This window comes from Nannobrachium achirus (assembly GCF_963921795.1).
Source record: "Nannobrachium achirus genome assembly, chromosome: 8".
Classification (NCBI taxonomy): domain Eukaryota; kingdom Metazoa; phylum Chordata; class Actinopteri; order Myctophiformes; family Myctophidae; genus Nannobrachium; species Nannobrachium achirus.
Genome location: NC_137817.1, coordinates 15,135,167 through 15,152,187, shown reverse-complemented (window position 1 = coordinate 15,152,187; position 17,021 = coordinate 15,135,167). Strand labels below are relative to the sequence as shown.

General features: G+C 45.0%; 1 protein-coding gene across 1 annotated transcript in view; it reads right to left on the bottom strand.

Moving 5' to 3' along the window:
- Positions 1-16,564, bottom strand: part of numbl (NUMB like endocytic adaptor protein) — a gene marked incomplete at its 3' end in the record, with an annotated part of 28,496 nt that extends 11,932 nt beyond the window's left edge. The window contains exons 1-6 of the mRNA XM_080731469.1: positions 16,436-16,564; positions 10,460-10,534; positions 9,076-9,150; positions 5,571-5,711; positions 2,117-2,342; positions 734-1,009 (exon numbers count right to left, since the gene is read on the bottom strand). Coding sequence (XP_080587595.1) covers positions 734-1,009; positions 2,117-2,342; positions 5,571-5,711; positions 9,076-9,150; positions 10,460-10,534; positions 16,436-16,561 — 919 coding nt within the window. The 5' untranslated portion in view covers positions 16,562-16,564. The remainder of the gene's footprint in view (positions 1-733; positions 1,010-2,116; positions 2,343-5,570; positions 5,712-9,075; positions 9,151-10,459; positions 10,535-16,435) is intronic.
- Positions 16,565-17,021: the final 457 nt, after the last annotated feature.

Below are 17,021 nucleotides of genomic sequence, written 5' to 3'. Positions count from 1 at the left end.
TGATGCAAGAGTAAAGCAATGGGAATGTGAGCAGTTTGGGTGTTGCATAAGAGTGCTTGAGTTTTAATCTGCACTCATCTTAAAATGCAAAAAAGGCAGCCTTTCAGGTGAACAATTTGCGCAAGCTGTTGTCTGGGATAATGTAACTGATGAAGACGAGCTCTAAAGTCAAAGGGGGAAAAAAACAGACCCTCTGGACTGGAGTCTGCAAGATCTCGCAACAAAGAGCATTTGCAAGGGAGCGAGTAATCACATTTCACTGTGGAAAATGCAGAGGCATTGGAACACCTGGTCTAAGGGAAGAATATCCAGAAATCATGAATATGGATACAAAAATGCACTGACAAATGTATAAATAATACATAGATGTAGACTATAATGTTGCCTCTGTCTGGCAGTGACAAACCTTTTAGTCACTTAAAGGAGTAGTTCACCCCCCAAATGACTTTTTTCTATTGATTACTCACGCCATGGAGACTTGAGTTCAATAATATTTTTTGTTTTTTGTCACATTTTTTGTCACCTAAGACAATAATGTGATTACAATAAATTTACCCCCTTTGATTCCGGATGGGGACCCCAATGCATTTGGGTCAAAATAGGCTTCATTTATGGTCTGTAGAAACCAGTGGCGTTATGTTGTCCATTTCTTTTTACAGTCTATGGTTCTAACCTGACCACACCCACACACACACATACCCCACACACACACACTCTCTCTCCCACTCACCACCGGGGTTGCTGCTCCCCTGGTAGTCGGTCTTGCGCTGCAGCGTGGACGGCAGGTCGTTAAGGCGGAGCGACAGCTGCCTCTTGAAGGGCGAGTTCTTCCCGCTCAGCGCCGGGAAGCCGCGGAAGGAGCCCTGGCGCACCAGCTGCTCGATGGGCGCGTGGCGCCGGGGGATGGCGTGGGGCCCGCCGGGCTCCGGGCGCTCCACGGGGGAGGCCGCCCCCTCGGGAGGAGAGGCCGTGCCAGGTGGCAGGGCGGGGATGATGGCACAGGCTGGGTCTGCAGGGGCACAGAGGAGAGGAGAGGAGAGGAGAGGAGAGGAGAGGAGAGGGGAGGGGAGGGGAGGAGAGGAGAGGAGAGGAGAGGGGAGGGGAGGGGAGGAGAGGAGAGGAGAGAGGAGAGGGGAGGGGAGGAGAGGAGAGGAGAGGAGAGGAGAGGAGAGGGGAGGGGAGGAGAGGAGAGGAGAGGAGAGGAGAGGAGAGGAGAGGAGAGGAGAGGAGAGGAGAGGAGAGGAGAGGAGAGGGACAGACGCTATAAAAATGCTATTCATTATTATTATCAAATGTGACAATAGGGGGTGGCAATTGTGTTCCCCTGATGATCCAAATGACACCCAGATCCATAAAAAAAAATGTATAGAATCTTGTGTGAAAGTAAACTTTCTTGAAACTTTCATATAGTCTACATACATTGCACATTCAGTGAATTATTCCAAATCTCTTTTTTTTTTGTTAAAATCTCATGAATATCAAAAGTCAATATTTCATGAGACCACTCAAAACAAGGATTTATAGAGAAGTCAGAGTTGACCAGTGGGAAGTTTTCCGAAGTCAGTTATGATTTGGGGTGCTATGGCATCTGCAACGCTTTTTTACTCAATATTCAATTTTCTTTTTGATGGATCTGTATATCATTTCTGTCGGGCAGAAACCTCTTGCGTTTGTCACAGAAGCGGGTGGTCGTTAGCCTGGGTGCCACCCCGTTCGCTCCATTCCGCAATTTGTTTTGTCTCTCCGCATCACAGTCTGGAAATGATTCCGTTGACTCGTATTTCAGGAAGCAAGTTGTGACGTACCGGTAGGCGTCGTCGTTGCTGATTGGATGTTGTTCCAACGAATCAGAGTAGGGTTATCGTAGCAACGTCATCATAAACACACTCAGCACACTGGTGTGTTTGACAGACATCACCAAAGACCAATCGGAAGCCACGGATGTGTGAATCCCGCTTCTATGTCCCACCTCCCCTTGGAGATAGGAGGCTTTCCAGACTGTGATGCGGAGATACAAAACAAATCGCCGAACGGAGCGAACAGGCTAGCACCCAGGCTAGGTGGTCGTGGTCATAGCACAAGCGCTATATGCTTTGGAATGGCGCTGTCTTCTTACCTTTCTTCTTCTCCTGCAGCTTCATGATGTCGTCTCGCTCCCCGCTGCTTCCGCTGCCGCCGCCCTGCTGGCCGGAGGAGGCGGTGATGCGGAAGGAGCCCTCGCGGACGAAGGAGGTGCGGCTGGCGTCGAAGGAGGCCGTCACGCCGCACTCTTTCTCCCTGCGCTGCTTCCTCTCCAGGCAGGCGGCGAAGGCACAGCCCACCGCGTGGCTCAGACGCTCCCCCTGGTGGAGGTACCGGGAAAGAGACAACAACGACAACACAATGTTGTGTATTAGAGCAAGGGTCTTCAACAGGGGGTCCTCAGAGTTACTACAGGGGGTCCTCCAAATCTTTGTGTGATAGACTTTTTTTCTCCTTTTTTATATTAACCACTTGAACCCTATGCTTTAACCGTGTCCATATTCTGTTGGTAAATAGATAGATTAGATGTTTATAATACATTATTGACATGGCATGCATAGCAAGTGTTACCTAATGTGTTCAATATTTTAGCAAAAAGATCTTGTAGATCTGATATTTCTGAATAGCTAACATATAAATGGATGAAGTGGTTAGGATGATTGTCATGCTACATTAACTACTTTTGGTGGTTAATTGAAGTCCAACGAGTACAAACGATTAGCTGCTCAAAGATTTTTGAACAATGCTTCCGACACTGTGTCTCCATTTCTCGCCGTACACTGCGTCTCTTCTCGCACAAAACGAGGCTTCTATCTAAATTGTGACACAGTGGTGGTGCCCAGTGGGTTTGTGCACGTCCGCCTGTCTCACAATTCAAGGTCGCAGAATAATAAGCAGGTCATCATTTGGAGCTAAACCTATAGGCATATCCACAATACAGGATGTAAGCGCTTCAAACGCGGGTCGGATTATAGGCCTACAAATTATCGCCTTCCAAATCCCCTTTTGTCAAATGTCAAGCAGAGGTTATGCCTGGTGTCAGCGAGTGCAAGTTATTCCACCCTCCCTTCTCTCCACTGTGTCTATGTCAGTGGGTTTCAAAGTGGGGTCCTTTGTGGGAGGGGGCGGGGGACCAGGAGATTTTATTTCCGACAAATCTAGTCTTCAGGGGGTCCCTGGCACAAAATACTTTCAGATGGGGGTCCCTGTTTCAGATGGGGGTCCGTGGCACAATAGTTTCAGATGGGGGGCACAAAACACTTTCAGGTGGCAACAAATCCAGAACCCCAGTGAAATACATTACACGGCACAGCGTGCTTTAAAAATAACCCTGGTCCGAAATTAAATACAAAACGGGCGGCAGTGTGCAAACATGATTGAAATAACGTGAGGTACATATTTATGTGCTCCGAAATGCGCTCCAATATTCGTCCGAAAAAGCGCAGCAGTGTGCAAAGACCTTACTCATGCCATGGAGATTTGAGTTCAATAATATTTTTTTGTATTTGTCGCATTCCTAAAACAAAAGAATCGATTATAGTAAATGTACCCCCATTGATTCTGGATGGGGACCCAAATGCATGGCCCTGGATGGGGACTGAAATGCATTTGGGTCAGAACCAATGGAGGTAAATTTAGGGTCAAATGGTCAAGTAAATTTACCCCCATTGATTCTCACAAAAATGTATTTGGGTCTCTATGGCATGAGTAATAAATAGAAAAAAGTCATTTTGGGGGTGCTACTCCTTTAAGACGGAAGTGATTGAGAAGGAGAACTACAGAGACGAAGGAGGGAAGGTGACAGGAGACAGACGGGGCAGAGCTCCATACATACTGTACTGTACTGTACTGTACTGTACTGTACTGTACTGTACTGTACTGTACTCTACTCAGTGGTGTAAAGTAACTAAGTAGATTTTCTTAAGTACTGTGCTTAAGTACAATTTTTAGGTATTTGTACTTTACTTGAGTGTTTCCAATTTCCAATACTTTTACTTCTACTCCACTACATCTCGGATCCAAATATTGTACTTTTACTCCATTACCATTATTTGAAAACTTTAGTCACTAGTTACTTTGCAGATATAAATGATTATATTATAAAACATACACAAATCCACTTTAGCCCTATTTTATACCATGGCTATTTGAAAATAGCCGATCTACAAGCTCACAACGTGTCGCATTGCGACGCGTTGTGAGGCTGTAGATCTGCTATTTTCAAACATTTTGCACTTTTTTGTATTTAAATGTACTTTAAAGTACATTTTGATGCCAATACTTCAGTACTTTTTACTTTTTGTACATTTTAGACTACGGACTTCTACTTGTAAGGGTGCCCTCAGACCAAAATACCTATGAGAGTGGAATCCGCGTTCTGCCAATGCATTTCAATGAGAAGGGAGCGTTTTTTGCAGAAATCCTCTGCTGGCATGAAACCGCTTCACTCTCATTGAAATGCATAGGCAGAATGCGGATTCCACTCTCATAGGTATTTTGGTCTGAGGGCACCCTAACAGTGTATTTCTAAATATGTAGCAGTATTGATACTTTTAAGTAAAATGTTTGAGTACTTTTTCCAACACTGTCTCTACGGTACGTAACCCCTCGGAGCTGGCTGCTGCTCTCTCTCTCTCTCTCTCTCTCTCTCTAATCCCCTCCTCTAATCCCACGGGGCTGTGCTCCCGGCCTCTGTTGTGCACAGATTACTAATCCAACCGACAGTCTTAGAGCCAGCCCAAGAGCAGATGACAACAGCATGCACAGGAGGGGAGGAGGATGACACAGTGGAGGTTGTTGGTTCCAGGCCCATTCCTGCTGCTCATGAGTCATAGGGTGGGGCAGGTGAATAACATCAGAGCCTTGCTATGCCATCCTTGCTCCTTCTGTCGCACCAGTGTTCATTTTGACAGCAACATTTTAGTCTTTTGAATAAAATGTCATTGAGTTTTAGTCATGTTTTTGTCATCTGAAAAGTGTCGGTTTTAGTCTAGTTTTAGACTAAATATCAAAAGACTTAAGCCGACTAATTCTGCAGTTGATTTTGTCGACAAAAATGTATTTTGGCACACCTTGATGGCGTCGTGATATGGCAGATTTTACACTTGGTTGCATGCTGAAAATAGACAATCTACAAGCTCGGTTTTAGCCATCATAGCTTAGTTTTTATTTCGTTTACGTCAATAAACGAAATAAAACATTTTCCGCCATGGTCGACAAAATGAACACTGTATTGAACTGGTTCTCAAACGCTTTCAATGTCAAGGACCCCCAAATTAACGTTTTGGGTCGTCATGGGTCACGTCAAAAACAAGAAAAGCCATATGTAAGATAACTTAAAACAATTGTCAAGTCACAAGGCAGTGTGAAGGGGCTGAACATCTAATACCACATATTGGGTGTAAACCTCAGTCAAATTGATAATTGAAAATTGAACACAAAATGTTTGAATACGGAGATACAGTTTCTTTCTGCCTGACAGCGATGATATGTTTTATACAGTGGTTTCACGGTGTGACACTACTGGCTGTATGGGCCGTGGGTCTCACCGAGTCTTTGAGGGCCATGAAGCAGTGGCAGATCCATCGTCTCGTGGTTCCGTCTCGGCAGATGTAGGAGAAGGCCTTGTCGTAGTTCCGGTCTGGAGCGCAGAACGATACCTTCTCTATGGTCTGGTCCACTATGAGGTCCTGAGAGAGAGAGAGAGAGAGAGAGATAGAGAGAGAGAGAGAGAGAGAGAGAGAGAGAGACAGACAGAGAGACAGAGAGAGAGAAAAAGGTCAGAGTGAATCAATTTACAATTTAGGCATTTAACGGAGTTCTTATCCAAGGTAAACACATACAGTACATCAAATGCATCTAGATAGTAACCTAGGATCAGTCTAAACAGTATAATCTCAAAACATAATCTGTACATTGAAACAAACTATAGGATCCCAGGTCAACAAATGAATGACAAGTTAACCTTAAGATAAGATTGCATGGTCAATCAACTACCAATCAACCAAGATTATTTCAGCAGGTGGATAGGGTCAGAGGTCATTTGCTCCTAGTCTACTGACTGACGCTTGATTTGGAATCGTACATGAGTTCTGGGCGGGAGCCATGGTTCCATTTGTAAACTGTCAGAGTTAAGGGAAAGACCTTGAGATGTGAAAGTTTGAGAAACACTGCCTTAAAGAGTTTAAGTGGCTGACCCTCCACTAAACCCTGCCATCTTCCTGTTTACACACACACACCCAGTCAGAGAACAGAAGCTCACATGATGACATGACACCGCCGCAGCTCTTTTCACGGCCGAGGATGTTTCCACCACTTCATAATAGAAAGGCTTTATTCAGTCTGTCTCAGCATGGATACTGAGGGGAGAGGGGGCAAGGGGGGCCCTAGCTCTTTCATTCTCTGTGTGTACATTAAGGGGCCCCTGACTCACCCCCCCCCCCCCCCCCCCCCCCCAACCTCCTCATGACCCACTGAACGAATAAGAGAACACATGAGAGAAGAGAAGAGAGAGCGAGAGAGAGAGAGAAGAAAGAGAGGGTTCACACACACACTTCCTCTCCTCCTGTGTTGCACTGACAAAAGGAGGGGAGGATGAGGGGAAGGAGAGGAAGAAGGGGAGGCTGAGGAGGAGAGGAGAGGGAGGAGGGAGGGAGGGAGGGATGTGGAGATAAAGGACTGGAAAGAATAACAGTTCTATTCATTGTGGGCCAATTAGTGAATGAAGGGGCCTGCTGGTACCGAGGTGAAAGGCTCTCCCAGCAGCAACATGGAGAGACGGATGGACGGAGTGTGCGTGCGCGCGCGCGTGTGTATGTGTGTGTGTGTGAGCGTGTGCATGTGCATGTGTGTGTGTGTGGTTTTCAGGCACTTTGTGTTCTGCTGTCTATATCAGTGGTTCTCAAAGTGGATTCCAGGGACTCTGTGGGTTCCTTTATGGGGGTCTAAATTGACCCATACAGGTCTGTAACTCTGACAGCATACAAATGGAACCAAATGGACCTGTTAGGGTCCATTTGGTTCCATTTGTATGCTGTCAGAGTTAAGGGGAGACCTTGAAATGTGAAAGTTTGAGAAACACTGGTCTATATTGTATGTGTGTGCGTATTCATGGCATTTGTTTACAGGTTCCATATCTGTTCCGTGCAATGTGTATTGATTGATTGATTCATTATTGATTGATTGTCTGAGGTACAGTAATGCTACTGTAAAAGGATAACTGAAAAGGCCCTGAGGGCTTGTTTCCATTGTGGTCCTGACTGTGTACTATTCACAGTATATGTAAAGGAATGCGTGCGTGCGTGCGTGCGTGCGTGCGTGCGTGCGTGCGTGCGTGCGTGCGTGCGTGCGTGCGTGCGTGCGTGCGTGCGTGCGTGCGTGCGTAAGTTTGTGAGAGAGACGGACAGAGAGGAGGTGACTCACTGTGTGACCATTAGTGCTATACAATACAGTAGCATGTGACACACAGGATGTGTCATAGTTTGCCCGTCCATTGCTTTATATAAAGGTCATGCGGAGGTGTCTCACATACGTTTGAATGGGCTGTGTGTGCGCGTGTGTGTGTGTGTGTGTGTGTGTGTGTGTGTGTGTGTGTGTGTGTGTGTGTGTGTGTGTGTTTGTTTCATCAGCAGGGATGTTAGGAGGTCTTATGTGACCAACTCGACCAGCTGAAAAGACACAGGAAGTGACAGCGATGTCACCCTTATGCTTTACTCACAAATATCTCCACAGCATGAGACCCTTCCTCTCTCACACACACGCACGCACGCACGCACGCGCACACACACACACACACACACACACACACACACACACACACACACACACACACACACACACACACACACACACACACACACACACACACACACACACACACACACACACAGTCACACAGTCACATCAGGCGTCACAGTAGCCATCCCTTCTGTTGTCGGGGTTTTAGGGTGACATCATCAAACCGTGCCAGAATGGGAGTTGAGAGGGCAGAGAGAGAGAGAGAGAGACAGAGAGAGAGGGAACTAGCCTGGGTCCCAGCCTGCCACGCTACGTTCAGTGGATTGGTTTTGTCACTTCGCTTCTCAGTCTGGCAAGCCTCCATTTGATTCATATTTCCGAACGTCACCTGTTACGTAGTCAACGTCGTTGCTGATTGGATGTTGTTCCAACGAATCAGAGTAGGTTAGGGTAGCTACGTCATCAGCACCCTGGCCACAATATGACTTCCGGTTGGTTCTAGCGGAATTGGCGGAAGTGCTGTGTTTAACGGAAGTTACGTCATGCGTTGTAGTCTGCCGGTGAAATTCTCGCGGCGGAAGTTGAACAGTCTCTGCCTGATATTGTCACCAGGCTTTTCTCTTTGCAGATGAGTAAGCCTGGCTACGCGAGGCTACGTCAGCAGCCAGCGCCACACTATCCATTCTTTTCTCTCTGATGACAAAAGTATCGCTAGTTCGAGACTCGAGATACCTCCACCTCCAATAAACGCTTTCAAAGCAGAATACTGCTATGCTTTTATAGCTGTTATATATAACTTATAAAAGTTAATATAACTTTTTCAATGGTGGTACGTTGCCATGCTGCTCATACAAGCAGCCTCATTTTCATTCCGACAAGTCTGGTTCTGATCTTGGACCTTGAAAAACGTAGACCTCAGTGGTGACGAGAAGAAACACCTCATGTACTGTACGTGCACACAGGCACGCACACACACACACACAAACACACAAACACAGACATTACGTGCCACACACTTACCGGTACCTTTGTTTTGTCATCCACCACCCTGAGTCCGTCTGCTGACACCCACCCTTTTATAGCTGTTATATATAACTTATAAAAGTTAATATAACTTTTTCAATGGTGGTACGTTGCCATGCTGCTCATAAAAGCAGCCTCATTTTCATTCCGACACGTCTGGTTCTGATCTTGGACCTTGAAAAACGTAGACCTCAGTGGTGACGAGAAGAAACACCTCATGTACTGTACGTGCACACAGGCACGCACACACACACACAAACACACAAACACAGACATTACGTGCCACACACTTACCTTTGTTTTCTCATCCACCACCCTGAGTCCGTCTGCCGACACCCACAGCACTGCTTTGACTGTCTTTTTACCACTCTAGAGACAGAGACACACAACACATTAGTTTAGTTTCAAAGTTCTTTAGCACTTGGCAAATTAGCTTGAATACAGATTCAAGATTGTTTCCATTCTGTCGGGTGGAAACCAAAATATGTCCAAAACTGTTACTTTTCAGGATTCGAATTCGAAAATAGCAAAGGTTTTGATGCTTTTGTTTGACACTGTAGTATGATCAAGTGTGGCAATCATTTATGAAAAAAAAATATATATAGAATAGAATAAGATGTTTCCGCCCTCTTGTGTTAAGTGAACTCTGGGTTGATTTGGGTGTTAAAATGGTCCATTTGGTCGCATAAGATTACATGTGTACACATTGAGAGTTAAATGAAGGAGGAGAGCAGAGCGGCTGGCACTAGGCCTGTTTCTCCAGAGGAGGGCACCAGGCAGCGATAAGAGCACTAAGCCTGCATGGACCTGGGCTAAAAATACACCATGCGGCCTGTTTGGACATGACTGACACTGACACTGACACAGACAGAGACACAGTCACAGTCACAGACACAGACACAGTCACAGACACAGACACAGTCACAGACACAGACACAGACACAGTCACAGACACAGACACAGACAGAGACACAGACAGAGACAGAGACACAGACAGAGACACAGACAGAGACACAGACAGAGACACAGTCACAGACACAGACAGAGACACAGTCACAGACACAGTCACAGTCACAGTCACAGTCACAGTCACAGACACAGACACAGACACAGACACAGTCACAGACACAGTCACAGACACAGACACAGTCACAGTCACAGTCACAGTCACATACACAGACACAGACACAGACAGAAATACAAGAAGGGAGAGAGAGGAATAAATATGTTTTCTGTACAAATGATGGGCATTATTCATGTATACAGTCATAGAGAGGAAAGATGAGTGTGTGTGTGTGTGTGTGTGTGTGTGTGTGTGTGTGTGTGTGTGTGTGTGTGTGTGTGTGTGTGTGTGTGTGTGTGTGTGTGTGTATTATTAGCTGATGCTGCATGCGCATGCTGCAGTGAAAAGGTGTGTAATGACCTCCAGTGAAGTTGGAGTGAGTACAACAAATGCTACTGCTGTGAAACACACTGCACCACAACAACACTGCAGCTTAGCCGAGCGCTACAGGTGTGTGTGTGTGTGTGTGTGTGTGTGTGTGTGTGTGTGTGTGTGTGTGTGCGTGTGCGTGTGTGTGTGTGCGTGTGTGTGTGTGTGTGTGTGCGTGTGCGTGTGCGTGTGCGTGTGTGTGTGTGTGCGTGCGTCTGTGTGCGTGGATCATCTGGATATACTCACAACTTTGAGCTTCTTCACTGCCTCCTCACATACATGCATCCCTCGGGACTCCTCTACCTCGACCAAACCCAGGTACTGGAGAGCGAGAGAGAGAGAGAGAGAGAGAGAGAGAGAGAGAGAGAGGTGTTTCATTGTCGCAGGGTAACTTTCAAAGGATTCGGCCAAAGTAACCTTGAACAAGTGAGTGCATGGATTAGAGCAAAAATATTATCTCAAGTCATGACTAAACATGTTTGAATGGACAAGTCCTAATGTGTGAATTGTGCACACACATACACATACACATACACATACACACGCACACACACACAACCACTAGCTGCTTCCTATACCATAAATACAATGATGTTCTATACTGTTCCTGCTGATCTCAACACACAGCCAACTGGGTGAAGAAATCACAGGTTGAGACTTTAACCTTGGAGTGAAATGTGAGGTCAGGTTTTATGGAAGATGCATCATTCTGCACATGTTGCTAGTTTGACCACTTCAAATGCTTAAATAATAACCAAAAAATAGCCTGTCTACAATTGTATTTATCTGTACTGTGTATACAGTATAAAGGCTATTTTTGCCGAGTGGGAAACCCTTAGCCATGCAGAGGTGGAAAAAATACTCAAATTTTTACTTGAGTAAAAGTATCAATACTGCAATGTAGAAATTCTCTGTTAGGGTGCACACACACCAAAATACGTATGAGAGTGGAATCCGTATTCCGCCAATGCATTTCAATGAGAATTGAGCGTTTTTTGCAGAAATCCTCTACTGGCATGAAACCGCTCCATTCTCACTGAAATGCAATGGCGGAATGCGGATTCCACTCTCATAAGTATTTTGGTGTGTGTGCACCCTTAGGGTGCCCTCACACCAAAATACCTAGAGTGGAATCCGCCAATGCATTTCAATGAGAATGTAGCGTTTTTTGCAGAAATCCTCTACTGGCAAAAAAACGCTCCATTCTCATTGAAATGCATTGGCGGATTCCACTCTAGGTATTTTGGTGTGTGGGCACCCTTACAAGTAAAAGTCTGGAATTCAAAATGTACTTGAGTAAAAGTACGAAAGTATTGGCATCAAAATGTACTTAACACATCGGGTGCTCCTGGATTGCCCCATTTATCCCCTCTCGCTGCCCAGGCCCACCACCATTGTATTGAATCCGGCCCTGCTGCGTCAATGCATGCGTCATGACGTCACTTGGTCACATGACCGCAGACAGGATGTTATTGTGTAACATACTGTGTTGATCATAGCTGTTCATTGCCGATCAAAATTTGGACATTTTGCCGCACCACGCCACAGTTTTAGCCATAAAACAAACATCAGAGATAAAGGGCGTTAAAGATGGGGAAATGCATTGGAGTATACGGAGAAAAACGGCCGCGCGATGCTCTCAGCGTCGACTCGAAGCAACTAGCGGCTAATGGGCTACATCCAGGCGCAGCCCCAACCTAACGGTGAGATTTAAAGTTAATACTGTAAATACAGTAAACACGTCAACGCGTCGTGGGCCTCCAGAGACATCAAAGAGATTGGCGTGTAGACACCTTGTGGGCACCCGCTGAGTTAAAGTACCAAAAGTAAAAGTACAAAAATGTTTGAAAATAGCAGGTCTACAAGCTCACAACGCGGCTATTTTCAAATAGCCAAGGTATAGAATAGGGCTATAAAGTGCATAAATGTACGTTTTATAATATAATCATTTATATCTGTAACTAGTTACTAGTAACTAAAGTTTTCAAATAATTATAGTGGACTAAGTGGAGTAAAAGTACAATATTTGGATCCGAAATGTAGTGGAGTAGAAGTAAAAGTACTGAAAACTGGAAATAGGCCTACTTAATTAAAGTACAAATACTGTACCTCAAAACTGTACTTAAGTACAGTACTTAAGTAAATGTACTTAGTTACTTTACACCACTGCCCTTAGCCTATTATAGCGGAAAGAGGGAGAACAGGAGCGTCAGTCTATCTTTCTCTTCTGAAACAGTGGGTTTATTTTCTTTCTCTGCACACCCAGGTGGTGCTATTAATGTTCTGCATTTCTATGGCATCTTTTACAAAGAAAAAACACTTTTACATTCACCCACTTGCACACGCACATTCACACACACCGGTGGAGGAGGAAACCAATCAATCAAGGCAAGAACCTGCTTGTCGGAAGCACTTAGGGGTTCAGTGTCTTGCTCAAGTACTCATTATGTAGAATGTCTCATTTCACACATTTTCAAATGTATAAAAATCATTTGAAAATTGCAGATCTACAAGCTCACAATGTGTCAAGATGCGACGCATTGTGAACTTATAGATCAGCTATTTTCAAATGGCCAAAATGTAGGCTACTGTATATAGGGCTGAAGTGGTTAATGTATGTTTTGTTATGATAACTAGAAGCTGGGCCGCCCTTCGGGCGGCCCAGCGTCTAGTCGGCGACCTGGCCAACTCGGGAACGATGTAAATAGAGAATTAATGCCCCGCCCTTTAATGCAAACCCCATTATACCTGTTGTCATAGGACCCGTTTTGACCATCTGTTTCCCTGTGTCCATTTATGCCCATATATGGAGATATCTGTATCTGTCTGTCTGTCGGCGTCCATTTTATGTCCATATATGGAGATCACTGCAGATATAGTTCTGGGTCCATTTTATGCCCATATGCCCATATATGGAGATATCTGTCTATTTGCGCTATTTGCGTCCATTTTATGCCTGCCCCACCCTTTAATGCAAACCCCAATATACCTGTTGTCATAGGACCCGTTTTGACCATCTGTTAGCCTTTGTCCCCACCCTTTAATGCAAACCCCAATATACCTGTTGTCATAGGACCCGTTTTGACCATCTGTTTGCCTTCTGTTAGCCTTTGTCCCCACCCTTTAATGCAAACCCCAATATACCTGTTGTCATGTTGTCATAGGACCCGTTTTGACCATCTGTTTGCCTTCTGTTAGCCTTTGTCCCCACCCTTTAATGCAAACCCCAATATATGGAGATCTCTGCACACACAGTACCGGTTGCGGAAAACTCTGATGTCAGACATCAGCTCCGCATTCGGGGATTCATTTTATGCCCATATCTGGAGAACGCGCGTGCCGGTGGGAAGAACGGTTCTCGAGATTCACATACATACATACACATTCACAGAGATTTTTTGTTGACTCCTGGCGTACGTGATGTCAGAGCCTTTTATGAAGTGATGTCACAATGAGTCAGCGATTGTGCCGATTTCCTCAGGAACAGCCTGATGTTAACAATCAGCTCCGCATAAGGAGATTCCGAACGTTTCGCGCCGCTTCGGGAAAACCGCATGCCGAGTCGGGCCGAGGCCCGGCACTGCACTCCGCGCCGCAGCGGGGAACGCGCGTGCCGAATCTGAAGCCGGTGGGACGAACGGTTCTCGAGATACGCGGATTACAAACAAACAGACAGAGATTTGTCGCATTTATAGATAGATAAAGTACTGTAACTGGTAAAGTTTTCAAACAAATGTAGAGAAGTAAAAGTACAATATTTGCCTCTGAGATGTAATGGAGTAGAAGTAAAAGTACTGACAATTGGAAAGTAAATGTACTTGCTCCTGAGCAGGGGCGAAATTAGATCTTATTCTGCATGGGTTTTCAGATCAAAAGGGCCCTGTACTGCCGTGAGGGGGGCCCATAGATTAGGAGATTAGAGACCCATGATATATTGGAAATGACAAAATACATATCGTCGTTGTCGAGTGGAAACATTGGCTTGTCCAAAACTCTTCGTCTTGCGGTGCGAGGCGTTGTGTGCTTGTACATCTGCTGTTTTCAATACCTTGGTGCGAAGGCCTTGTATGATGATTCAGGGCTTTAATTTGCGAAAAAAAACTTACAAATTTGAAACTTGGAGATGGTTTCTGCCCGACAATGACGATATAATAGCCTATGAATTTATAATACTGTCCCCAGTAGGGGGGCCCTTGGGTTTATTAACCCCATCAACCCTATACAAATTACGCTTGTGCTCCTGAGTCACTGCCCTGCCAATGTGTGCAAATCTTTGAATACTGTTTTTTTAAAAGCAAACACTTTTAACACTAATCTTTGGCTTCTGACAGTCCCTGCATGGCACAATATGTTTTTGAGAACACACTGCTATAGAAGTAGATTGTTCATGAGTCATTGTTGAGTTCAGCAGTTCATCAGAGTCACATTATTCCTCGGAGAGAGAGCGAGAGGGAGAGAGAGATAGAGACCGAGATAGAGAGAGAGTGAGTCTTCCATTTTGAGACATTTCATTGCTAACTTTGTGAAGCAACGGCAATTCCTGACACACTCCATCTATCCCTACTCTGTATCGTTCTCCATCTCTTCTTCTCCCGTCTCTCTCTCTCTCTCTCTCCTCCTCTGTAACACTTTCACATTCTCTCTCTCTCTAGCTAAGTGATCCAGATGCAATCAGCAAAAACAAGGCTCCTGGTGCCGCAACAAAAAAAAGAAACTCACTGCAGCATGTCGGTAAATTTGTTACAAAAATGCACTGCAGCCAGTGTTGCCAGGTTTCGCGATAGAAATAAGCACCCAGGTCTATGAAAACAAGGCCAGAAGAAGAGGCAGAGAGCACTTGAAACCTACATCGGCTATTTTAAAATAGCAGATCGACAAGCTGACAACGCTTTGTGAGCTTGACAGCTATTTTCAAAACAAATCTTTTGAAAAAAGGTGGAAAATATTTTTTTAAACATTTTCACAAAACCTTTCTTGTATTGGGGGAAAAACATTAGAAAACAAGCCACAAATAAGCAACTACACTTTAGAAACAAGCCCAAAAAAACTACCAATTATCTACAACCAACTTTACAGAAAAACAAGTCCAAGGTAGCTTATAATAAGCGGGAACACTGAGTGCACCATGTCAGGAGAAATGTCTGAGACATTTCAGACGTATATCCACCTTCTTGCTCAGATTTGCTTGTGCTGCAGATGCCCTTTGATATTTTCTCTTTTTTTCTTTCCATCTCCAGCACCTCCCCGTCTCTAAAAGTCTGATATCCAGTGAACAAACTGTGCATTTTTCTCTATTTTTGGGTAGGAAGTCATATTTGGAAGGAAGCCTGTGTTTTTCCCACGGAAAACAAAACCACAATGCTATATCCTTTTATCAACAAGAAATCTGGATCCACGTGACTGCATCTGTCAGGACCTACTGTACTGTACACATCAAAACTAAATCTGAAAATGATTGTGTTCCCTCATGGTGTAATGTTAATGCAGGCTTTTTTGCCTGTGACTGAGAATGGTCTATACTGCTGTGTGCCATATTGAGTTATTCTGGTCTTGTTCCAGTTATTCAGTAACAAACTCAGTTGAACCACTGCCTTTAGTTCAAACTTATTAAACAGAAACCGACTCTAATTCCGGTTGGTTAGGGTGCTCAGGTGGCACAGCGTAAAAGTAGCTGCCCGCGTCTACGTATATGAACACACAAATGGCCTGTGTTCAAGGGAGGAAAGCCAGACGGGGAGGTGATACTAAGAATTAATATTCAATTAGATCCTTATATTGACAGGAAGGTGCTCCCTAATGATGAGCTGACAATTTGCTCCTTGAGATCAGGGTCTAGGTGCAAAGTTTAAGGGTTTTAAGGGCTTAATGCTATAGAGAGCCAATAAGCATTATTGTGCCTGCATGGCTTCCGTATAAGTGAGCACGCATCACATTCTTATCCGGGAAAAAAAAAATATTTTCGGCAAGCGACGTGTGAAGTATGAATTCGGTCTATTTAGTTTCCACTGGTTCAGTGGTTCTCAAAGTGGATTCCAGGGACTCTGTGAAGGGGGGGGGGGGGGGGTCTAAATTTACCCATAAAAGGCTGTAACTCTGACAACGTACAAATGGAACCAAATGAACCCTGACGGGTTCATTTGGTTCCATTTGTGCGCTGTCAGAGTTATGGGGAGACCTTGAAATTTGAATGCTTGAATAAAACACTGCTAGCTAGCTTCTTACCCTGACGGGGAAGTTACATTTGCCCTTGCGTACGGCCTCCTCGTCGGCCTGCCACTGGTGGGGTCTGCTGGCCTCGGGGACGTAGGTGGGCTTCTTCCGCCGCAGGCTCTGACGAAGCTTGTTCATCTCCGGGGTCTCGTGCTCCCTGGTACTGTGGACAGAGGAGGGAAGGGACACTGGGTGAGCAACAGAGAAGGAAGGACACGGGCTGGTGCCTGATTTACACTTGGTTGCGTAACCGAAAGTAGCAGATTATAAGTCTAAATTCTAAAGGTATAAGTATAAATCATACAAGCGGAGATAATGATGAGCACTGTTAGATTTTAGTGGCATCAGCTGTCAAGTCTCCAGACAGATATTCTACAAAGGGGAGTCTTTCAAAGGAACCAAGGCTTTATAAAACATGCTAGGACTTCGCTGTCGCCCCGTCATTAGACCCATGCACGATCTGGGTCATTAAGGATCCCACCAGACAGCTTCCCTTTAACATTTTATAAAGACAAGCAAGGAGAAATACTCCTCAAATGAACCCAAAGGAAGCCAATGCTTCTCCTTTTAATCTTGTATAGTTGCTGCTGAGCAGAAA